The following is a 25,697-nucleotide window of genomic DNA, read 5'->3' on the forward strand; positions in this document are numbered from 1 at the left end:
CCACCAACTGGATGGGAGTGAGGGTACGGACTAGGAGGTTTAGCGGCTACAGCGGGGGCAGAGGTGGACTGGGCAAACCTCTGGTTCCCTGTCCCATAGCCACATTGGATTCTGTGTCCCCTGCCACGCAGAGGCTGAACAGCATGGGCGTCACAGTGGCTGGGTGGAGGGAGCGACAGGGAGCCCCTTCCATGGCCACAAAAGGGGCAAAAAGCAGACTGGGTGGGGGGGGGGGGGGGGGGGGGGGGGGGGGGAGGGGTGAGGGGCAGAGGAAAGACCAAGGGACGAGCCGTAGCCTGGGAATTTTTGAATCTCTCCAAAGCTGAATCCACTTTAGCTCTGAACAGATGTGAGCCATCAAAGGGCATGTCCATGAGTGGCTGTTGGACATCCCCAGAAAAACCAGAAGTATGCAGCCAGGCGTGGCGTTGTAAGGCCACCGTCGTAGCAACCGATCTGCCCAGAGAGTAAAGTCGTGTCCAGCCCACAATGGATTGTGAACTTCGCCGCATCTCTCCCATCGTTCACAGCTTGGGAGAGGGTAGCATGGGCCTCCTCCGGTATCTGCAGCAGGACTTGTGCAACCGTATCCCACGAAGAGTGGGAATAGCGGCCCAAAAGGCATGTGGTATTCACAGACCACAGCGCGAGACTGGAGGAAGAAAATAACTTCTTGCCAAACTGTTCCAGTCTTTTGGATTCCTTGCCCGTGGGTGTGGAAGGGAATGCGCCTGAAGAAGAGGAAGCCTGGGTAACAAGACTCTCAGGCGTGGAGTGTTGGGACAGGAATTTAGGGTCGTTCGGAGTGGGCCGATGGTCGTGTGCGATAGTCCTATTCACAAGAGCCCCAGTGTTGGGTTTGGACCAGGTACCCAAAAGATCATCGGTGAAGGCTTCATTAAATGGCAAAAGGGGTTCTGAAGTAGAAGCCCCAGGCTGAAGCACCTCCGTCAGGAGATTAGACCTGCCGTCAACAGTGGGGAGCTCAAGACCCAGGACCTCAGCTGCCCTACTGACCATCATACCATAAGTCTCTCCCTCCGCTTTAGCCACGATAGGAGGCGACAGCATGCCAGCATCAGGAGAAGTATCCGGACCATTGGTGTTGCCCAATTCCTGAGCCCAGTCCAAAGATGGGTCATCCTAGTATTCATAAGGGTCCAGGGATCCCTCCAATCCCTCCCCATATTCGTACCCATAAGAAAAAGGGTCGGCATCTGACCTGGGGCGGGAAGGCCCCATCAACATCAAAGGCGGCATCAGCCGACGCCGCTCCAACTCCAAGCCGTCATGGATAAGAATCAGGTCGATGTCTATAGTGGGCACTACTGAGGTCGGGAGCGTCAACAATCGACCTGGCGCCGGAGAAGGTCTCACGGGTGCGACCGGTGTGAGTGACCTCAGTGGCCGAAGCCGCCGGCATGGAACCCGAAAACCCCTCATTCGAACTCCTTCGGCCCAAAGGCACTGTATCAGGGTCGGACCACCCAAAGATGATGCGCATGGCCTCATAAAACTCTTTAAGCTGGGTGGGGGTCGCTCTGGGAAACTTGGGGAAGCACGGAGCCGACCCAGACGCAGGCTCCGAGGACAGAGGCCTTGTGCATGGACACTCCTCATGCGTCGGATCAGTCGAGCGACGGGACGAAGTCGGAGAGCGATGGGATTACTTCGACTACTTCTTCTTACCTTGATCCGAGGATTTGGAAGAAGACGAGTGGTGATGGCTCCGCGACCAGTCTCAAGACCTTCCTCTCAATCGAGACCGGGACCTACGCGGAGTCGTGTGCCGGGCCGCCATGAGCTTTAGGGACCGCTCCATCAAAGCCTTCGGGTGAATGGCCTGGCACTCGGAGCACGACTTAGGGTCGTGGTCGCGCTTGAGACACCACAGACAAACCTGATGAGGATCCGTCACCGACATCCTACAATGACAGTCCCCGCACGGCTTGAAACCGGTCTTGAGGGACATCCTCGACGCACCAAATGTCTCACAAAAACTTGACAAAACGGTCAAAGTCGGTCAAAAAGAGACCAGAGTAGCTCTTAACCGGATCAGCGCGTGGTGCAGAAAGAAAAGAACTAACGTCACTGCGCAAAGGTGGCGTCTATATACTACTTGCGAAGTCATCACAGCGATTATGACACCAACAATGCCCACGGAGTCGACAGACGCCACCTACCGACGCGCAAGGGTATTGCTCAAAGAAAAATCTCTGGATCCAGTCTGACGCCCAGGGGAAATTCTAAGGTAAGGAATCTGCAACTACAAGTCTCTATCAGATAACAAAAACAAAGACAAATTATTCTTACTTGCAACATTTGGGCTGGAGCGGTGATCAGCTCGATTCTTCAGCAGTCTTTCATCTGCAGGTTTCTTTGGTTCATTATATTCTGACCAAGCCAGTTGAGGGCTCTCAGGCGATCCATTCTGTGCAGTGTTATTGTATAACTCAAACCCTTCACTCTTTGGTCTGGGTTTTCCTGAGGTACGTCGGTCTGAAGCTAAGGGAAACAGTTAAAAGGTGTTTTAAGGTGTAGCTTAAAAGTTCGGGTTACTATTATTTTTAAGATAGTACGTCACATGCAGAGCAAGACATTCTACTATGCACTAAATTTGGGACGGCAGTTCCTTGTTGCTTACATATTTTTAACATTTAGAAAGAAATAAGGTAAACCTTTAACGAATTAATATGTGAACAATTGTTTTGCACATGTGCTCCAGCCACAAACTCAAACAAAACGTTATTTAATATTGCCAATGAATAGATTATAAGCAGAAAAGTCAATTAAGTGTTCAATCTCAATGCCAAAATAATAGGCTGTATTAGGTTTAAATAATAAAGAATATTCTGAGAAACTTCTATTTTGCCTTTTTTTTTCTGGACTGATCGATTCTAGGTTATAAAACAAAACAAACTGACAGGAAAGATGAAGCCCACTTCACCGCATAAACCATTTGTGTGTAGAAAATGTCAAAACGTTATACCTTTGGTAATGCTAAAAAAAAAAAAAAAAAAATGTTTGCATTGTAATATCCAACTGCCTGGCCATCCTTCAGTGTAGAGATGCTGAAAGCACTTAAGGAAAGCACAAAGATCTCTGAACGCCCCCGTAACATATGCCATTTCACATGTGGTGCACTATCAGCACATCTATCATGGTCTGTTTGACCATGCCCCTGCTTCAGCAATATGGCACTGGCGTAGGGGCAGAAACCGTCCATTATTTGCATGAGCCACACTCCCAAGCAAATACACTGGTAGGACCGCACATGTGGATAGTGGGCACCTCCGAGACGCACATCACAGAAGAGGCAACACATACGTCTGTAGGACCTTCTGCAAATCCGAAGGTTCACAAAAATAGATTCACATGCTGTAGGAAAATGCAACTGTTGGCATGGTTACCCCCTAACTTTTTGCCTTTTGTTGATGCCAGCCTTGATTAAAAGTGTGCTGGGACCCTGCTAACCAGGCCACAGCACCAGTGTTCTTTCCCTAATCTGTATCTTTGTCTCCATAATTCGCCCAGCCCTGGAACACAGATAAGTCCCTTGTAAAAGGTACCCCTAGTACCAAGGGCCCTGTGGCCAGGGAAGGTCTCTAAGGGCTGCAGCAATGTATTATGCCAACCGGGAGACCCCTCACTCAGCACATGCACATTGCCTCACAGCCTGTGTGTGCTGGTGGGGAGAAAATGACTAAGTCGACATGGCACTCCCCTCAGGGTGCCATGCTCACCTCTCACTGCCTGTGGCATAGGTAAGTCACCCCTCTAGCAGGCCTTACAAGCCCTAAGGCAGGGTGCACTATACCACAGGTGAGGGCATAGTTGCATGAGCACTATGCCCCTACAGTGTCTAAGTAAAACCTTAAACATTGTAAGTGCAGGGTAGCCATAAAGAGTACATGGTCTGGAAGTTTGTCAAACACAAACTCCACAGTTCCATAATGGCTACACTGAATACTTGGAAGTTTGGTATCAAACTTCTCAGCACAATAAATCCACACTGATGCAAGTGTGGGATTTATTAGGAAAAGCACACAGAGGGCAACTTGGAGATGCCCCCTGCATGCCAGCCCAACTGCTAGTGCAAGGCTGACCAGTCTCTGCCAGCCTGCCACTTCCAGACTAGTTTCTGGCCACATGGGGTGAGTGCCTTTGTGCCTTCTGTGACCAGGAACAAAGCCCAGGGCACTCCAGCTAGTGGGGATGCCCGCCCCCTGACACAGCCCCCCACATTTGGCAGCAAGTCCGGGGAGATAATGACAAAAACAAGGATGAGTCACCCCCTCATCCAGGTCCACCCCTAAGGTGACCAGAGCTGATGTGACCCCCTCCTTAGAAAATCCTCTATCTTGCTTTGGAGGATTTAACCCAATAGGAATAGGGATGTGTCCCCCTCCCCAAAGGGAGGAGGCACAAGGAGGGTGTAGCCACCCTCAGGGACAGTAGCTATTGGCTACTGCCCTCCACCCCTAAACACACCCCTAAATTTAGTATGTAGGGGCAACGTTGAACCCAGGAAATCAGTTTCCTGACAACCTACAATGAAGGACCGCTGACCTGAAAGCCCTGCAGAGAAGAAGGAAGACGACAACTGCTTTGGCCCCAGCCCTACCCGCCTGTCTCCTGATTCAAAGACGGTGCACCAGCGACACATCCTGCGTGCCCAGCGAACTCTGCCGACTTAGAGGACTGTCCTGCAACTACAAAGGACCAAGAAACTCCTGTGGACAGCGGCCCTGTCTAAACAACAAAGAAGAAACAATCTTCAAAGGAATTCCCACCTCACTCCAGAAGTGAGAGTCCCCACCACTCTGCACCTGACACCTCTAGCCTGTGTCCAGAGAAACCAAAGCCGCAGAGAGGACCCCCAGGCGACTCCGACGACGTGTCCACCCTGAGCCAACCTCTCTGCACCCCCACGATGACGCTTGCAGAGGTAATCAGAGGACCCCCTTGACCGCGACTGCCCGGTAAAAAGAAACCCGATGCCTGGAAGAAGCCCTGCCCCAAGGTCCTTGAAGAACCAACCACCAGTGCAGAAGTGACCAGCAGGTGGCCCTCACCCTTGCCCAGTCGGTGGCTGGCCCAAGAAGCCCCCCTGTGCCCTGCCTTCAACATCTGAGTGACCCCCTGGGTCCCTCCATTGATTCATATTATAAACCAGACGCCTTGCTTGCCCACTGCACCCAGCCGCCCCTGTGCGCTGAGGGTGTACTTTGTGTGCCTACCTGGGACCCCACCCCCCACTGCTCTACAAAACCTCCCTGGTCTGCTCCCTGAGGACACAGGTTCTTACCTGCTAGCAGGCTGGAACCAGAGCATCCCCTGTCTCCATAGGCACCTATGTTATTTGGGCCCCTCTTTGACCTCTGCACCTGACCTGACGGTGGGCTACCTATGCCCCGGATACTAAACTCGTAAGTGCTTTACTTACCTCAAAAATTAACCTATACTTAACTCCCCCTTGCCATTTTATGCCAAACTGTATACATTACGGTTTTAATTTAAAGTTCTATCTATAACTATGCAAGTACCTTACATTTAATGCACTTAACTGCAATTTGAATCTTGTGGTTCTAAAATAAATTAAGAAACTAATATTTTTCTATATAAAAACCTATTGACCTGGAGTTGAGTCATTCAGTGTGTGTTCTCATTTATTGCCTGTGTGTGTACAACAAATGCTTAACACTACCCTCTGATAAGCCTAACTGCTCGACCACACTAACACAAATAGAGCATTAGTAGTATCTATTATTGCCTCTCTCAAGCCTCTTGTGGAACCCCTGGACTCTATGCACACTATCTCTCATTTTGAGATAGTATATACAGAGCCAGCTTCCTGCACATACCTATTGTATTGCAGGGCACTTTCTGTAATAGTGCAAGTGTGTTGACCGAAAGAAAAAAGAGAGAAGAGAACTAAGAAAATTAACAGTAATCTGAGTATTAAACAATGATATGATTTGACAAAATGTATAGGCAACAATGAGAAATACACATTTCTTAAGCCAAGGTGATGCTGTAAATACACTGTAAATCCACACTGCATAGCACACATACAAACACCTGATTTTAAAGAACTATGAATACATAGGAAAAATGGAGGAATTTGACTTAAGCGAACTCAAGTACTCATTAACTGGAGACGACATAGCCCAATCAGGAAATACGTTGTCTATATTAACAGTAAACCAAAACCTGGTAGTAAAGCTTTTTAAACCTGTTTCGCAACAAGAAGGGCATGTGTTTTTAAGAGTTACATATCCTCCTAGGTTAAAAAATAAAAAAAATATTTTTCTCTGCTCTAAGGCCTACCTTCCCCCATAGAATAACATTGGGTTACCTTTTTACATTTAATAAGTGCTAACTTTAGACTGGAAGCAGGTAAAAATGTCGTGGTCGGACTACTGTCATTTAAAATTCTCTTTAATGGTAAAGTCGGATTTTAGACTACAATTTTGAAAATGACACTTTTTTTTTAAGTTGGCATTTTCCTGCCCTAAGTTTTATGAGACCTTTTAGGAGTTTACAACTGCCTGGGCCTATTAATTGCTTCTCCATCAGGAATGCATATTGGGCCCAGTAAACAATAGGACTTGGGTGTGGCCGGGAGAGGGCAACCCTGCCACAATGGGAGCAGCGGAATTGTTCCCTTTTCCACTTCCACTTCAAAGGGTACCTCCAGCATACTCACAAAGGAACATGACCTCTGCCTTTCGTCACCCTAGACCTCTTGGAGCCTGAGCAGGGGGAAGGGGAAAGGTGGCATTTTTCTGAATCAGATGTGGCAGTGGACTAGAAGTTTCCCCCCCTTACAAAGGGAGGCACCAGGTATAAATTATTAGACCTTCTGAGCCACTCCTCTGTACACTCCTGGACCTGTGGACATTACAGAAGAAGGGCTGCCTTGTTCCCCAGAGGACTGCCCTGCTGCTAACAGAGGACTGTCCTTCTGCTTGACGCCTGCCTTGTCCACAGAGGAGTGCTGTGCTGCTTTAGGCATGCCATATTCTTCAGAGGACCGCCCAGCTCCTAGAGACCTGCCCTGTTCTCTGGGAAAGAAGGTAGTGGCTCCCTTCATCCCAGGCTAACCTGAGTGACTCTAAGGGTCCGTTGGCTGAGTACCTATTATGAGCTACAGGGGCACAAACAAGCTCTAGAGGCCTCACTGGAGCTGCCCACTTGACCTGCTGCAATTGGCCCTGCCTGGACCTGCCTAAGCCCTACTGGAGTGAATTACTGATCCTCTACTAGAATGACACCCCAGGTCCAGGACCCTTGGCTGGCATCAATTTAACTCCTCCTGTGAAATCCGGAACATTTGAACTTTGCACACTGGATATTGAAATGGTAACTTTTTCAGCAGGACTAGTCTGGTCACTTTATCCTACCTACACTCCATTGCAGTTGGCCTGAACTTGTGACTTTGCCCCAATCTAGTGTGATATCATTCCTGGAATGGGGACAGAGCCCGCTGCAGGGTCAGGAGGTACAGATGGCTTTGAGGATGGATCCACCAAAGGAAGTGTGACTGGATGCCTCCTCGGATCCTTAGAACCAGATAATGTGCCAGAGGGAGTGGAAAGATTACGGCCTCCTTGAAGGTCTCTTTCTATTACTGTGTTGCCATAGGACCCGGCAAGTCACATTGCATCAGGACAAATTCTGGAATTGGTTCCTCTGTAAGAGATCAACACTGAAATGGGTCTGAATACATGTGGGTCCTCGCACTCTACTTTGACTGGGCATGGGTCTTAAATACCTTTTGTCGATGTTCAGAGATATAGAGTTTGGCTTGCAATCCAAGAGGATTCATCCAGGTGCAGTTATTGCAAGTCTTTGAGTCATGCGGCAGCACTAGAGACCACAGATGTATCTCTTGGGGGATCTGTGACATCTTTTTGTGAGAGCACCCATAAAACTTAAACTCCACAGTTTTCAGTGGGAACGAGTCAATTTTACACTGTAAAAAGACTTTTGAGGAGAAACAATTTGTCAGAGACAAAGTGAATTCTTTGGAAGCTAATTCCAGAATCGTATCCAAAGGCAAAGAAAGAAAGGAACTATGCTATAGCCCAGGGGTTGCGCAGATATGCAGGTCTGATGTCAATTCCAGTAAGAGATGGAGCAGACATGGAATCGCACACCACCACCTGAAAAAATCTGCAGATCCAGTCTGGTGTCTCGGGGTATTTACAAGAGGAGGAATCTGCAGTCATATGCATCCATCTTCAAAAGAACTGACTGCACTCTTAAGAGTACAGCCTATGGAACTTCTCCTTCTCTTTAGTGTGACGTGAAGGAGGAAAGAAGGCTGGAAGGGCGGCACACCACCCTATATGGAAGGGTATGACCACTTTAGGCAGTAAACTAGCCCTGGTTCTAAAAACCAACTTGTCAGGCATGAAGGCGGTAAAAGGGGAGCATGACACTCAGTTCTTGCAACTCACTGATACATCTAGTTGGCATAATGACAATCAGAAAAACAGTCTTAAAAGTAAACAACACAGCTGGAAACTGTGTTAATGTTAAGAAGGAGAACACTGAGCCATTATGAAAGGAGAAAGGGGACGCATGTTGATGAAACCCTTCTGAAACCTTTTAATTATGGGAGATTTGAACAACAAAGGCTGAACTGTGAGACAAAGAAAGGTCAACAAAGGGGATAAGTAGCTTTGCCTTGCACTGTACTGACTATACAACCCTGATGTGCTAATGGGAAGGATAATTGTAGAACATCTAAAAAGAATGCATAGAGGCGACCTACTGAATTGTCTGAGCACAATATGAGGAACCTACGCTGTCTCAGAGAATGCATTTTTTTTGTGGAATGTCTACGAGCACTTAAGATAGCATCCACTACTTCAGGATGCAGAATAAAAACATTAAGGTACCGCTGCTCAATCTCCAGGTATGAAGATGGAGGGCCCAGGATGCTGGGGTCCAGCACCTGCCCCCCTTTGATTGCAATAGGTGGTCTGCCCTGAGTGAGAAACAGAGCAGGACACAGGGACAAATACATTAAGTCTGCATACACTATCCTTCTATGCCAATCTAGGGCTATTAGGATGATTTGGGCTCATTCTAGCTGAATCTCCCTCAGCACCCAATTAAGGGTATAGGAGTGAACATGTAGTAAAAAGCGAGAAACATGTCCCCAATGCTCCCTGCAACTGATACAGCATAGAACTGAGGGCAATAGGCATTGCTGAGAGTGGCAAATAAGTCCACCTGATGTGTGCCCAAAGGGCAAAGATGTTCTACACCACCTTTGGGTGAAGGCTCTACTCATGGGAGGCATAGTTTGGAAGACCAGGATCCCCAAGTTCTCCACTATGTGGGTTGAGAGAAATACTTGGTCAGATGGGGTCCATCTCTATCTCACAGCTACCACATGGGTTAATGGTAGGGACAGAAGCAGGTTTTCCAGAAGCCCCCATAACTGGCTCTGTGATGGCATCGTTAAAAGAAAGTAGGGACTGAGGATTGTGATGTGGGGTGTAGAACCTCTATTAAGATGTTTGCCTCAACCTCCACAAATGGCAATGCAATGCCAACACTTCTGCCATCTTATGTATCATTGTGTGGTAAAATGTGACCTCTGAAGGTGGAAAACCATTGAGAGAATATAATTTAGAATCAGGGTGTATCTAAACGACTAGCATCTCTTAAGCTCAGGAAATCATGATCCACTGGTGACAGACTACCCATTTCCATCATCGGTGTCTGGCCGTATATTCTTCAGAGGAAAAGAATCGCCTCCAAAAAACAATCTAATTTCTTCTGCCAACCTCTGTGCTTCACTTCTGGATATATGGACAGGGCCCAGGTGCTCTATGAAAAGGAGAGGGACTGGAGTTAGTGTAGCATGCATAACGCCTGAAGGCCCTCTAGGGGGAACTATAGCCCTTTGAAAGATGTCAGTGTTCAGAAAGAAGTTAGGGTCAGTATTAGGAGCAGGAAACTCCAAGTAGTGCTGACAGGGTGAGGGAACGGCAGGCACTGGCTCTTCTTGGATTATAGGGTCAGTCCAGGTAGTGCTGACAGGGTGAGGGAACAGTAGGCGCTGGCTCTTCTTGGAGGAGAGCAAGCTCTGGAACCACATCGATGGTATGGACAGTTTGTGGCACCAGTGATGTCACAATGGCATTGTTTCAAATATCAAGATAGAGTCACTGTAGGAAGTTGGCTCTGAATATAATATCTTAAAGTGAGAGATAGTGTGCACAGAGTCCAAGGGTTCCCCTTAGAGGTTGTTAGAGGCAAACGTAGATTTGTGGTAGTGTGGTCGAGCAGTAGCCTTATCAGAGAGTAGTGTTAAGCATTTGTTGTACAAACACAGGCAATAAATGAGAACACACAGTAAATGACTTAACTCCTGGTCAATAGGTTTTTGTATAGAAAAATATTATTTTTTTTGTATTAGAATCACAAGATTCAGAATTCAAGTAACTACATAAATTGTAAGGTACTTGCCATAGGTAAATATGGAACTTTGAATTAAAACAGTAATGTACACAGTTGTGGCATAAAATGGCAATAAGCTATTTTAAAAGTGGACACAGTGCAAAAATCAACAGTTCCTGGAGGAGGTAAGTACAAGTTAGTTTATCAGGTAAGACAAGCACTTACAAGTTCAGTTTTAGGGGCATAGGCAGCCCACTGTTGGGGGTTCAAGTTAACCCCAAACACCCAGCACCAGCAACACAGGGCGGGTCAGGTGCAGAGTTCAAAACAGGTCCCAAATAACTTAGGTGCCTATGGAGACTAGGGGTGCTCCGGTTCCAGTCTGCTAGCAGGTAAGTACCTGCGTCCTCGGGGGGCAGACCAGGGAGGTTTTGTAGAGCACTTACGGGGAAGGGGGGGCGGGTTACAAACAGACACACAAAATACACCCTCAGCGGCACAGGGGCGGACGGGTGCAGTCTGCAAAGTAGGTGTCAGGTTTCAGATTGTAATCAATGGAGGGACCCAGGGGTCACTCTGGCGATGCAGGCAGGGCACAGGGGGGCTTCTCGGGCCAGCCACTGACAAGGCAAGGATGAGGGCCACCTGCTGGTCACTCCTGCACCAGTAGATGGTTTCTCTCGGGCCTGGGGGCTGCAGGTGCAGTGCTTCTTCCAGGTGTCGGGTTCTGTTACCGGGCAGTCTCGGTCAGGGGAAGCCTCAGGATTCTCTCTGCAGGCGTCGCTGTGGGGGTGCAGGGAGGTCATCTCAGGGTGTCCACGTCGTTGGAGTCGCCTGGGGTCCTCTCTGTAATGTTGGTTTCTCTGGACGCGAGCAGGGGAAAATTGGGTGCAGAATGTTGGGGACTCACGCTTCCAGAGTGAGGCTGGAGTCCCTTTAAAGGTGGCTGTTTCTTTGTTGAACAGAGCCGCTGTCCTCGGGAGTTTCTTGGTTCTTTGGGTGCAGGGCAGTCCTCGGAGTCGACAGAGGCCGCTGGTCCCGCTGGATGTGTCGCTGTTGCAGGTTCTTTGAGTCTGGAGACAGGCCGGTAGGGCTGGGGCTAAGTCAGTCATCACGTCGTCTCTGCGGGGCTTTCAGGTCAGCAGTCCTTCTTGGTTCAGGTCACCAGGAATCTGTTTTCCTGGGTTCAGAGTCGCCCCTAAATACTCAATTTAGGGGTGTGTTTAAGGCTGGAGAGCAGTAGCCAATGGTCACTGTCCCTGAGGGTGGCTACACCCTCTTTGTGCTTTCTCCCTAATCCTATTGGAAGGAATCCTCCAAAGCAAGAAGGAGGATTTCCTAAGGCAGGGGTCACCTCAGCTCAGGACAACTTAGGGGCTGGCCTGGCTGGGAGGTGACTCCTCCTCCTTTTTCTCATTATCTCCTCCGGACTTGCCGCCAGAAGTGGGGGCTGTGTCCGGGAGGCGGGCATCTCCACTAGCTGGAGTGCTCTGGGGCGCTGTACCACCAGGCTTGAGCCTTTGAGGCTCACCGCCAGGTGTTACAGTTCCTGCAGGGGGAGGTGTGAAGAACCTCCACCCAGTGCAGGCTTTGTCCCTGGTCAGAGTGCACAAAGGCACTCACCCCATGTGGCCAGAAACCGGTCCAGATGTGGCAGGCTGTCAGAAACTGGTCAGCCTAGCACTTGTAGTTGGGCTGGTATGCAGGGGGCATCTCTAAGATGCCCTCTGTGTGCATTTATCAATAAATCCCACACTGGCATCAGTGTGGATTTGTTGTGCTGAGAAGTTAAGCTGGTGTGTCTTAACGCCACAAATACCGGAGGTCAATATAACAAAGACTTATAATGGAGAAGTATTGGTATTTCCTCAGGGCTTGACAGCATCCACCATATGTAAACCACAAAGTGTTAAATGAAGAACGTCATGGGTAGGTCTGGATAATTTTGACAACCCATCAGTAGACATGCATGAATACAATGATCAATCTAGTGCTCACAGTAGTAATGATACTGCTGTCTTTGGTCATGGTGTTGGCAGTGGTATGCTGGGAAGTATGTCGTTCTTCACCAAGGATCTCTCTTCTATTTTGATATCAGTGAGACATGTGCACTCCATTTAATTGTCTAGAATGAACACACTCATAACACAATGAAGATGACCATAACTAACATCACTTTGTTTTCCAAAGATTGCATGTACAACAAAGCTGCCCTCACTAAGACGACCTATCACTGGTAATCTCTATTTGATAGGTTTCTTTTTTTTTTTTTTTTCTTTTTTTAAACTTTCTCATTCTCACTACTTCGGTGCTTCAATATTTTGGACTTTATTTCATGGCTTGCAATTTCCTCGGTGCTGGCAATTAGACACGTTCATGGCATGAAAAGGCAAAATAAAGAACCATGATCTTAAATCAGTACAAAGAAACCCCGTCATCTCTTGTGGCCAAGTCTCTCTTTCTTGTCAAATACTTCACTCCTACATGAAAGCTCTTGGTGCAAGACATCCACCTATTTGAAGAAGCACCTCCAAGTCAAATGTATCACAGCCAAAGCTCCTTTGCCTCTCATGCAAAACCTTTGTGTAGCAGGCATAGGCACTGCCCATTGTTCCCAATCCTTTAAAAATATGTTTTACCTGTATAAGAACTGAACCAACGCTTTGATTTTTTCACGGACAAAAATTAGTCCCATAAATGTACTGTGATCCTGGATATGTGTCACAAGAAGCTATTATTCACAACTGTGTAAACAAGTCCTGTTTCGTAGAGTACAAAGGAAAACCATCTTCGTCACGCATGAAGACAGTTGTGTCATTTTGAGCGCCATCAACCAACACTCTTGAGATTGGGTACTGTTATTAAATGCTGTAAAAGGTGGGTGGGCAGTCTGTATATTTAGCGGCAGATGACATTGATAACATAGGTTCTTTAAAATTCAAAGCAATCAGGTACTGAGTTGTACTGATTATGCATTAAACCTTGAAACACTCTAGCTGCGGTTTTGCCTCGCTGCATAGAAGATATGTTCCTGCATGCCTTAAGAAGAAGATAAACCAAGACTTAAGAATCCTTCCTATCATCTAGCCAAGAATCATCAAGTAAACTCTTGTTTTCCAGAGAACAGTGGTGCCCATGCTAGCATTTGTAGCTGAACATCTGTTATAGAAAAGAGAAAACTACAAGCCTTCAAATCCAAAATGTTGCTGGCTACAATGCCAAGATTGACTTAAGTTGCCTGTTTATAAAAAGTGAACAGGATAGGAGCTCTAGATAGAAACCCTCTGTATGCTGCACTTGGCATAGTGGTGCAGGTTTAGATTAGTACCTGGACAGTGTGGCACTTGGCAACTAGGTGTGCCTGACTGCCCACCATAGAAGACAGGGCAGTATAGAAAGCTATTAGTCATTTTAAGAGTTCACAAGGAAGAGCTCCTGCTATCTTCATGCACAAATGTAATGCCCATTTTCGACAGGAGCTTCACAATAAACTTTTATTTGGTCTAGTGCAAGGGAACCTTGTTATCTGGTGAAATATTCCAGAAACAATTCAAGTGCTCTGCTTTGTGTTACTAAAAGTCGACAAAATCACAAAGAAATCTCATAGAAAGAAAACTTTTTTTAAGCAACAGCTGAACATTGATTTGGGGAAGAAGCAACCTTCTTTGACTCTTCCCATCCTTTCCCCCACTCTGTGTTCTAGCATTTCATCAAGATACGTTACTAGTACATTTTCATTCCACCAATCCAGCACTTCAATTCAACAGTGGCCTGGCAAGATGGCCAGTCGGCAGCTCTAAAGCCAAGCTCCGATGCCTCTCCAGTAAATCCTTTATAGTCCTGCCCGTCATATATATATCTGATTGCAGCATCTTAGGTTGCTCGGTGCCCAGCGTGCCCTCACCACCCCTACCTTTGATCTTGCATTAAGAGGGGTGCGACGAGGAGAGCGGTGGCCGGCTGAGCCCAAGGGCCACGTGTGCTGCAGTGAGGTGACAGAGCCGATGCTGGGCGATGGCACCGGAGCGCAGTCACGACAGCCAGCCCAGGCGGCGCTTCTGTGGAGCTGGGCTCTCCTGAGGAGACATCGGCGGCTGGGAGAGTGCTGCCTGGGGCCCAGAAATCAGTGTGTTGGGCCCAGAAGATCGGACGCCTGGTGGGGTCTGCGGATGTTCTGCACCGGCTCGTCCTAACTCACGGCCTGTGTGTGAAGCCTGTGGACGGGGCCTGCTTACGGCTGAATTGAGGAGCGGTAGAGGCTGTTTGGAAGCTGGGATCAAGTGGTCGGTCCTGAGGCACAGTAATTGCCCCCCTACCCATCCATATATCTACAGGACTCGAGTGGGCTGTGGTGCCTTCTTTGACATACAATCTGTGATGGCCATGGTGAGTGGAACAACTGCATTACACTGAATTGCCCTTTTAGAGGCTAGATGCTGCTCACCTAATGGGATGGCTGGTTTCTCACTGCAGTGAGCAGGTCACTGGGCCTGGAAGAATATAAAGAAGGGCTGGTGGGGCTGACATAGGGCTTGGGGCCCTGTGCCAGCAGGCTGCCCCTCGCTGACGGGACGCGCGTGTTTGAAAAACCACCTTAAAGCAGTCAGTTGAACTGGACTGTCCGGGGCAGGATGGTGAGAGCCCAAAAGATCTAATGGTGAGCCGCACACCCCGGTGGCTGAAACATGAGGTAGAACCCACCAAGGGCCAGCAGGCCAATACAATCACCCAGTATGCCCTACAGTAGGGCACCTCGATGCACAGTATGTGGTCCACTGCGGCACAGACAAACAGAGGGGGAGCCCTCACGCACAACCCTACTGGAAGTGATCCAAGGATCTTGGGTCACATTGGAGATGAAGACTGATACAGTGTCGATTGAGGTTGGCTTTCTGCGTGTTGATCTCCACAAAGTGCAAGAAAGGCTAACCACCACAGAACAAACACTTGATGGACTAACTATGGATATGGTCACCCTCAAGGAATAGTTTGCACGACTAATCACTGTCACCAAGACACTGCAGGACAGGGCTCAAGATGCTGAGGGAAGGTCCCGGCTCAATATCGTCTGCTGGGGTGGCAGGAACATGCTGAGGGCACCAGGACAGAATGCTTCATAGAACAGTGGACTCTTAACACTCTTAAACCAACTCTGAGGTGTTTCTGGTGGAAAGAGCACATAGGGCCCTTACAGAGACTCACTTACATGCTGTTATTTCAGAATAAACAGAGTGATTTCCAATGGGAAGACACTATTCTTCGACAGGCCTGAAGACACCTGGGGATGGCTCGAAAAATGGGACAAAGGAAGGTCCAGAAGCAAGGGACCCTGCAGACATGTGGCGGAGGAGGAACTGGGCAGATGAACAGAAGTCGAGGAGGGGACCATTGACCCCAGTCGCAGAAAAGAAAAGATCAATTTCCAGGATACTGGTGCAAGAAGATGGTACACTGGCAGATACGATGATGAGCAGTGGGGGCAACTCTGTGCACCAGAGCGATGCTGAGGAGGCTGCTGCCCTGACTCCCCTGGGTGAGGGGGGGAACCCTGACTGAAAAGCTAAGCTTTTTTGGGGGGATGGGTTGTGGGGGGATGCGAATAGCTGAAGAAGACGACACTCCATGGATTGCTACAACTGAACCTGGGAGTGCGGGTAAGGACATCCTTACGGGGATGATGTGGGAGGGGAGCTGCACCCTACGAAAACTTAGATTCAATAATGGATGCATGGGACACTGCTAGACATATCTAAGCACATTACGGGCACATATGTGAGCGGGGTAGAATGGCTGTTGCGAGACCTCATGTGAGACACTGCCCAGTATAGGGTGGGGACAGCACTAGATTGACTCGATCCTGTACATTAAGAATGTACACAGAATATTTTCATAGAATGTTAGGGGGCTGGGTGTGTTGGCAAAAAGGCACAGGATTCTATCATTTTTGTGGCAGCCCAAAATTGGTATTTCCTGCCTGCAGGAAACTCACCTCACGGAGGACGAGGCAAACAAGCTTACACAGAAATGGAGGGACCAACTGAGATCATCCACATACTCCTCCTATGCTCGAGGGGTGGCCATCTGAGTGGCACCTGGCGTGCCGTTGCTGCTGATATACTCAGAGTCAGATCAGATTGGCCAGCATGTATTGGTGAAGGGGATGCTGGACAGTGTGGACATGATGTTACTTAACATCTATGCCCACCACACGAACAGCAGGTAATTTTATCCGCGACTGCAGGAATAAGTGACTGAGAATCTGACGGAAGGCCTCCTCTGGGTTGGAGACTTTAACTGTGTCCTTGAGGCTGCAATGTACAGGATGCCCACTCGTCTACTTACCAAGCCAGGTATGGTGGACACGCTAACCACATTCATGCAGGATTTTGGTGAGAAGTGATCTTTGAATAGAGGTCAACCCAACCAAAAATACATTTTCCTGCTACTCCGTCACACATCACACTCACATCAAACTCTAGATTGCGCACTGGGCAATATACCTACTCAGATGAATGTACATTCCATAGCCTATATGGGCAGATATCGGTCTGACAAAGCCCCTCTGTTGCTGGAATGGGGAGGGGTGACCCCAAGACTGGAGCAAGCCAGCTAGCACCTAGGGTCGGATGCCCTGCTGGACGTGCGGTTCCGACAAATGATTGGCAAGGCAATTATGGAGTATTTGGTGGGCAATTGTGGTACACCAAAGAAAAAGGTAACTGAATGGGAGGCAATGAAGGTGGTGATAGGGAGTGATTTCCTCGTAAGGTGTGTGGTCTGCATCGGCAACTACAGGGTGAGGTAAAGACACTGGAACTAAGTTAGCTGAAGCTCAACAGGCGAGCGGGGGAACGGGCCGGGGGGACCAAGAGGATACAACAGTGGCACTACGATGGCGCATTGGGGACACATGGGAGAGGTTAAACAGGCTGACACGAAAGGGCAATAGAAAGCGCCTTCACCAGGAAGGGGACAAACCAAGCAAGGTGTTAGCATGGCTGCTTCGGCGGGAGATGGCTAGGGAGCCCATAATGGCCTTGCGCCAGCGAGACAGTACAATAGCAAGATGTAGGGAAATGCCTTCCTTGGCATGGTTTCCCCCTAACGTTTTGCCTTTTGTTGATGTCAGTTATGATTGAAAGTGTGCTGGGACCCTGCTAACCAGGCCTCAGCACCAGTGTTCTTTCCCTAAACTGTACCTTTGTTCCCACAATTGGCACAGCCCTGGCACACACTTGTAAATGGTACCCCTGGTACCAAGGGCTCTGTGGCCAGGGAAGGTCTCTAAGGGCTGAAGCATGTATTATGCCACCCTGGTGACACCTTACTAAGCACATGCACACGGCCTCACAGTTGTGTATCCTGGTGGGGAGAAAATTACTAAGTCGACATGGCACTCCCCTCAGTGTGCCATGCCCACCTCTCACTGCCTGTGGCATAGGTAAGTCACCCCTCTAGCAGTCCTTACAGCCCTAAGGCAGGGTGCACTATACCACAGGTGAGGGCATAGTTGCATGAGAAATATGCCCCTACAGTGTTTAAGCCAAACCTTAGACATTGTAAATGCAGGGTAGCCATAAAGAGTATATGGTCTGGGAGTCTGTCAATTACAAACTCCACAGTTCCATAATGGCTACACTGAAATCTGGGAAGTTTGTTATCAAACTTCTCAGCACAATAAATGCACACTGATGCCAGTGTGGGATTTATTGTAAAAATATACCCAGAGGGCATCTTAGAGATCCAACTACTAGTGCTGGGCTGCCTAGTTTCTGCCAGCCTGCCACAACCAGATGAGTTTCTGGTCACATGGGGTGAGTGCCTTTGTCACTCTGTGGACAGGAACAAATCCTGTACTGGGTGGATGGTGCTTCTCACCTCCCCCTGCAGGAACTATAACACCTGGCGGTGAGCCTCAAAGGCACATGGCTTTTGTTACAGCACCCCAGGGCATCCCAGCTAGTGGAGATGCCCGCCCCTCCAGTCATGGCCCCCACTTTTGGTGGTAAGGCCAGAGGAGATAATGAGAAAAACAAGGAGGAGTCACCTACCAGTCAGTACAGCCCTTAAGGTGACCTGAGCTGAGGTAACCCATGCCTTTAGAAATCCTCCATCTTGAGTTTGGAGGATTCCCCCAAAAGGAATAGGGATGTGACCCTCTCCCCTCAGGTATAAGGCACAAAGAGGGTGTAGCCATTGGCTACTGCCCCCCCCAGACCTAAACACACCCCTAAATTTAGTATTTGGGGCGACCGTGAACCCAGGAAATCAGATTCCTGCAACCTGAAGAAAGAAGGACTGCTGACCTGAAAGCCCAGCAGAGACGACGGAGACCCAAATGACTTGGCCCCAGCCCTACCGGCCTGTCTCCAGACTCAAAGAACCTGTACAACGACACATCCAACGGGGACCAGCGACCTCTGAGGACTCCGAGGACTGCCCTGAACCTAAAGGATCAAGAAACTCCTTAGAATAGTGGCACTGTTCAGAAACTGCAACAACTTTGCAACTTTAAAGCAACTTTCAAAGAGACTAATCGTGAGACTTCTCCCTCTGCACCTGACGCCCCCCACTTGAGTTCAGGAGAACCAACACTGCAGAGCGGACTCCCAGGTGACTCCAACAACGTGGACACCCTGAGTCGACCTCCCTGCACCTCAACAGCAACGCCTGCAAGGAGGATCCAGAGGCTCCCCCTGACCGCGACTGCCTGGTAACCAAGGAACCTGACGCCTGGACCAAGCACTGCACCCGTAGCCCCCAGGACCAAGAGGAACCACCTACCAGTGCAGGAGTGACCTGCAGGTGGCCCTCATCCTAGCCCAGTCGTGGCTGACCTGAGAAGCCCCCCTGTGACCTGCCTGCATCCCCTAAGTGACCCCTGGGTCCGTCCATTGCTTTCAATAGCACACTCAACACCTACTTTGCCTACTGAACCCGGCTCTCCCTGTGCTGCTGAGGGTGTGTTTTGTGGGCTTGTGTGTGTCCCCACCACTGCTCTACAAAACACCCCTGGTCTGCTCCCCGAGGACACAGGTACTTACCTGTAAGCAGACTAGGACCGGAGCAACCCTGTTCTTCATAGGCGCCTGTGTGTTTTGGGCCCTCCTTCGACCTGTGCACCCGACCGGCCCTTTCTTGCTGGTGCTGTGGCTTTGGGGTTGACTTGAACCCCCAACGGTGGGCTGCCTGTGCCCAGGAGACTACCTGTGTAAGTGCTTTACTTACCTGAGAAACCTAACCAAAGTTACCTCTCCCTGGAACTGTTCATTTTTGCCGTGTTCACTTTTAAAATAGCTTATTGCCATTTTAAGCAAACCTGTGTGTACTACTGTTTTAAATCAAAGTTCTATACTTACCTGTGTGAAGTACCTTGCATTTTATGTACTTACCTCAAATCTTGTGGTTCTAAAATAAATTAAGAAAATATATTTTTCTACATAAAGCCTATTGGACTGGAGTCTTTGAGTGTGTGTTCCTCATTTATTGCCTGTGTGTACACAACAAATGCTTAACACTACCCTCTGTTAAGCCTAATGCTCGACCACACTACAACAAAATAGAGCATTAGTATTATCTAATATTGCCGCTATCAACCTCTAAGGGGAACCCTTGGACTCTGTGCACACTATCTCTCACTTTGAGATAGTATATCCAGAGCCAACTTCCTACACAAGATTACAGCAGGAAATTAATGACGTGCTGGGGGTACACTTGCAGATACTATACAGGAGTGGAGCAATAGCTGCACCTGAATTGGTGAAGGTCTACCTGCAAAGTGCGGAATTACCAGTGCTGACCTTCCCCACTATGGGAGGAACTAGAAGCAGACATTACACTTGAAGAGCTGAGGGGAGCTTTGAATATAATGAACAGGGGTAAGGACCTGGTGGTGGTGATTTTGGGGGGGGGGGAGGGGGGGCTCGGGTGGTTTGATTCCCGATGGGGTTTTACCACACCAATGCAGCACAGCTGACGGAGCCACTGTTGACTGTTTTCCATGAGGTGGGGAGAGTGGGATTTTGCTTGGGTCTCTAAGAGAAGGGGTGATATGCATGACCTCATATCAGCCTTTCACAATGCTCAACACAGATGTCAAGATTCTTTGCAAGAGTCTGGAGGAGCGACTGCAGGGCATGGTGCTGTCCCTGGTGCATGAAGAGCAGTGTGAATTCATGCCGGGGAGCAGCATAGCTTAACTTGCAACACTTGGCTCATGTAATGCATTCTGTGGCTAACTGCGAGGAGGACATGGCACTGCCATCAGTGGATATCAGCAAAGCATTTGACACCCTATATTGGACATACCTCTTGCTGGCCCTCCAAAACCCAGGATCCGCCCCCAAATTTACCAGGTCATTCAAACTCCTTTATAGGGCTCCCACCACTCAAATGTGGGAAGGGAGGTGGGGAGGGGCACACAGCAAGGATGCCCCCTTTCCCCACTGCTGTTTGCCCTAGCACTTGAACTTTTGAGTTTGGCATCCAAGTAGGGGAGACTATCCATTTAATTTCATTATGTGGGGATGATGCCTTATTCTACCTACAGAGACTGGCGGTCTCAATCCCCATCCTGCTGGGACAGTTGGAGGCTTTTGGTGAGGTGTTGAGACTATGCCTAAATAGGGTTAGTGGTGAACTACCACTGTTGAGACTGAAATGGGAAATGGTGGTCTTTAGATGTCTGGGAGTTATGGTTGGACACTCGCTGGAGAGTCAACGCATAGTGCATATATGGGTTAGATGCACTAGTAACATGACTGACAAATTCTTTGAGATTTCGGAATACTCAGCCCTGTCAATGGTGGGAAGAATTGCGGTAGCGAAAATGGTGTTCTTGCCACAGTGCCTTGACAATATACAGCACTCATTGTACACACTCCTTTGCAGTTTGTATAAAACACTTGATCAATTACTGGTTTCTCTAGTGTGGGAAGGGAAGATAAGCTGGGTGGCACGGTCGTTGCTCAAACAAGAAATGATGTGGGGGATGGGTTTCACAGATTTGGAACTCTATTATGCGTCCAAGCTGCAATATGCTGCGCACTGGTTTGCAGAAGACAATAATTGCGAGCGGAAACTTATACAAGGCAAAAATGGTACGTAATCACTATTGGCGTTATTTATGAGCGGCTCACAACAGGCCCTTAATATCCCCTATGTAAAACGACAGGTGGTGGAAATGTGGGAGCAGACAGTCAACAGTCTTTAAAAAAAAAAAACACCCTTCGACAGGGAACTTAACATCTGAGCGATGAGGACTTTCAGCCTCATCAGTGTCGACATGATTCTTGTGTGCTAGAGGGAGGGTGCGAAACACTAGGGGACCTCTACCCTTGGGAGACATTCCATATCTTCGCAGAGGCTGGAGAAGCATTTGCAGTGGGGCAGGACACAATATTTGCAATATGCCAAACTGGCAAAAGACAGCACAGGAAATATGGACAGATTTTCCCAACATGCATAAACAAACTAAAACGCTGCACCTCATGCTGACAGTTGGAGAGGAGGGCCACATGGAGACATCATTTTACAAGACACTTAAGGCAGACAGACCGGAGAATATATCAAAGGTACATATGGTGTGTGTGTGTGTGGGGGGGGGGATGGTGAGGGGAGGGGGCAGATGATCTGTTATCGCAGCTGACGGACCAGGAATGTAAACAAACGTGCACTAGCACAAGAGGTCTCATGCAACACAAGGTTTACAATGGCACACTAACTATATGAACAGCACATACCCTAATGCCCGTCAAGCTTAGCCGCATGTACAGAGACAGGGAGGCGGACTGCTCCAGGTGCGGGGAGGGGGGTGGGTTTTTTCTCCACCTAGCATGGGAATGACCTGAGGTTCAGGCATACTGGGTACAGGTGGTGAATATGAGTGGCTACGAAACTAAGGTTGAATGAGGCACCTAAAGGCTGCTTGCTGTGACTGGTCGATTGGCTCAAGCGAGGCAAAATGGCATGGAAGTTCATGCAATCACCTCTGGTCCTGGCCAAACAATGTGTGGCTATGGGTTGGCTGAGAACCCAGTACCCATCACTGGTGCTATGGAAGACTGATGTCATGGAGTGGGTGGTGGCAGAGGAAGTCTATATGAAATACCACCGACAAGATGATGCACTTCAGGATGACCTGGAGGCCAGGGTAGGGCTCCTAGAAAGGTTTCAGCAGGAACAAGATAAGAATGGGGAAATAAGTACAGAGAGGGATGTGGAGGCAATTCCACTAGGGCACAGGATGGGAGGGAATGAGGATAACTGAGATACAGCCTCCCCCACTGTGAGATCCACTGACTGACTCCGGGGTGACGTGGCACCGGGACAGACCTTGCAAGAAGACGAAAGAAAGAGAGGAATGATACTCAGGTTTCAAAACCGGTGACACAATTGTGTATAGGCTTATGGGACCAGCAGAGGGGCCACACTGTCGACTGGTGGGACTGGGTGGGTTAGCAATCAACCTCGCCTACACCCAAGTGGGCATACTATATGCAACAGACCTATGTGCTTTAACAAGCTCCTATACCTGTTATTGCTGTGGGAAGAAACAAAATGTGACTATTTCTCATTGATGATGACACTGTATGGGTTGTACTTTCATGCTGTTTAAATGTGATCGCACCACGGTGGGACAGTTGTACAAAATTTTTTAAAAACTATTAAACAGAGTTAAAAAACACCTAAAACTAACAAACCAACCACAAGAAATCTTGTCAATCTTGTGACTGACTCCAGAATCAAACACCATAAGACACTTTTCCCATATGGTGCTTACCAGGTCAACCCAACTAAGTTTCACTAAAAGCACACACCAAGATGATCAGAAGTTGTTGACGGAAGCACGCCTCCCAAAACCAGCGTCTGCCTTCTAACCTCATTTGAGACAAGTTTGGTCTGAATTGAGCTTTCCTACATGCGTGTTCTACTTGAGATGTACCACATCCCCTACCAATTTTGCACATCTTGTGATGCCAGACCAGCTGAACAATATTTTAAGGAGACTTTTGATTTTTTCCTGAGACTGCTTCACAAGGCCTGTGCAACCCATTAAAGTTATGTAAATGCTAATGCAGATTTGCAGAGTTAATTTATCGTAAAGAAAGCATTCTAAAGGGAAAAAGTTATGTATTTTTTACCTCTTTGCATCATTGGGGAAGGCTGATTAAGCAGAGTGGCCAAGCCGTGGTAAATTGCTCCTTGTTTTGCAACTTCTAATGTAACAACAGAACCTGTCCTCGTCATCAACTCTGCAGCCCTGTAAAATTAACAAAAGACTAAGTTCTTCGCAATATTTTAATATAAACACTTTTGGTCTGATCGTGTGCGACAAAATTTCAGCGTCTGGTCTTAAAAGTTATAGGTCAAGAATTTTTTTTTTTTCAAAATATAGGATGTAGACCTCATAAAAGACACCCATCAAACAGTTTTTCTAAACTGGAGAACTCCAGCCTGCTATATATCGCCTCACTTCTTTGTGTTAAAACTCACACAGTAAATAAAAGGAAAATCTGGAATGAGCTATAAACAGTCTTCTCCCACCGTCCACAGTAATTCACAAATGGCATATTTATTATAATATAATGTAACCCATCTTGTGATAGGGGTGAATATATTCTGTGTGATGTCCACAAACCTGGTGACACTGCTCTACAGTAAAATTGGCTCAACGTCTGCTGCCTGGGGCTCTTGGATTTTCAATGGCCATGAACTAATGCCATAACTGTGTGCAATTGTAGAAATCAACCTTTCCTAAGTCATATTTGTAACTTCAAACAAGAAAAAGATATGTATATGCTACTTAACAATAACACATGCTCCTGCAGCTTTGTAATACACAGAGGTTACTTCTCTTCTGACCCCTCTTGTGAGTGTGTGACAACAAGAGAAAGATTTTAGCCTGGCTCTTAAATATTTACATAAGCAGGTAGAAAAAATGTCATGTTTTCAACACCAAATGTCTTACACTTCCCCTTTGCCACAGTTGTTTTTTTCAACAGTTCTTTGGGCTTTAACCACTGTACTAAATCTCAGGATCAAACAACAATGCCAAACCTAATGATGATGCAACCACAAGCTCCAGGACACAATGTTACAGCTAATTAAAGCACTATACATCAACTGTGTTCTGGGGAGGGAGAGAGAGAGAGAAGGTAAGTGAAACATGATGATCAGCTAGTCTGTGGCATGTATACTAAAATGCACTAAAAGCCCCTGTCAATGTTTTGTTGGGGGAACTGGAATGCTACCCTCTAAGAGGGAAATGGCAAACCATTTTGTGTCGACACATTAACAAAATGCCACACGGTCAAGAATTTTGATAAATACAGAGAAAGTCAGTTTTTAACTGCTGAACTGGAGCTGAAAGCCTAAAATGGTATGTGCCAATCACTGTGCAATTCATGTTTAGGAGCCTTTTAAGTCAATAATAAATACCTTTCCTGGGACAATCCCACCAAACTGCGCCCATCTACACTTAACAACTGGTCACCAGCTGCAAGGCGGCCATCCTAAAAGAAAAAAAATAACATTCAGTCATTTGGAATATAAAGTAATTGTCAATGTACCCCTGCCCTACGGCAATCTTTACAGAAAAACAAAAACATACAACTAAACATATGAGTCACCACTGGAAGGAAACACACATGAAGTGAACAACTTAAAGGGGAAGAGGGAATGGACAAGGGAAATTAATCAATTTCATGGTCGGAAAAGGGAAAACGGTGTCCCCCTAAATTCTGAATACTGATCTATGAACAGAGCACGTGCCATAAAGTGAGCTGCCCTGTTGCACCTAATTTGGCGGGGCAACAGGGAAGAGAGGGGCTACTGGGCCCTCATAGTGGGGGCTGAGAACATCTGCTACTGATGTTCTGAGATCCATCCTACTATGGTACTGCTTGGTCAAGGACAACCTTTTCCAAACTAGACTATCACAGAAGGGAGGTCAAGCATCCAAAGGCTTCTCGTAGAATTACCATGGGGTACAGGAGGTCAGAACTGTGTGTCAAGCAACAGCAACAATTATGTACTGTTCAGTTTAGTGCTTACCTTTTTTTATAGAAAATAAAATAAATACTTAGATATTACAGTAAAACAAAATATTACACAATTCAATAGGAATAGCAATTACAGGACAGTATTTTCAGTTATGATCTCCAGTAACGTGATACGCCGTCTCCCAGTACTATCTTTCCTGCTCTAGGAGAAATCTAATGTCAACTGTGCCCCAGAATGATGCGGGTATAGGTATTAAAAAGGCACAATTCACC

General features: G+C 47.7%; 1 protein-coding gene across 13 annotated transcripts in view; it reads right to left on the minus strand.

Moving 5' to 3' along the window:
• Nucleotides 1-25,697, minus strand: part of AFDN (afadin, adherens junction formation factor) — a 1,710,163-nt gene that overhangs the window by 636,516 nt on the left and 1,047,950 nt on the right. For all 13 annotated transcript variants that reach the window (XM_069234921.1, XM_069234923.1, XM_069234919.1 and 10 more), the window contains 3 exons: nucleotides 24,862-24,935; nucleotides 23,565-23,683; nucleotides 2,314-2,505 (listed from right to left, as the gene is read on the minus strand). In XM_069234921.1, coding sequence (XP_069091022.1) covers nucleotides 2,314-2,505; nucleotides 23,565-23,683; nucleotides 24,862-24,935 — 385 coding nt within the window. The remainder of the gene's footprint in view (nucleotides 1-2,313; nucleotides 2,506-23,564; nucleotides 23,684-24,861; nucleotides 24,936-25,697) is intronic.

This window comes from Pleurodeles waltl, chromosome 5, assembly GCF_031143425.1.
Source record: "Pleurodeles waltl isolate 20211129_DDA chromosome 5, aPleWal1.hap1.20221129, whole genome shotgun sequence".
Classification (NCBI taxonomy): domain Eukaryota; kingdom Metazoa; phylum Chordata; class Amphibia; order Caudata; family Salamandridae; genus Pleurodeles; species Pleurodeles waltl.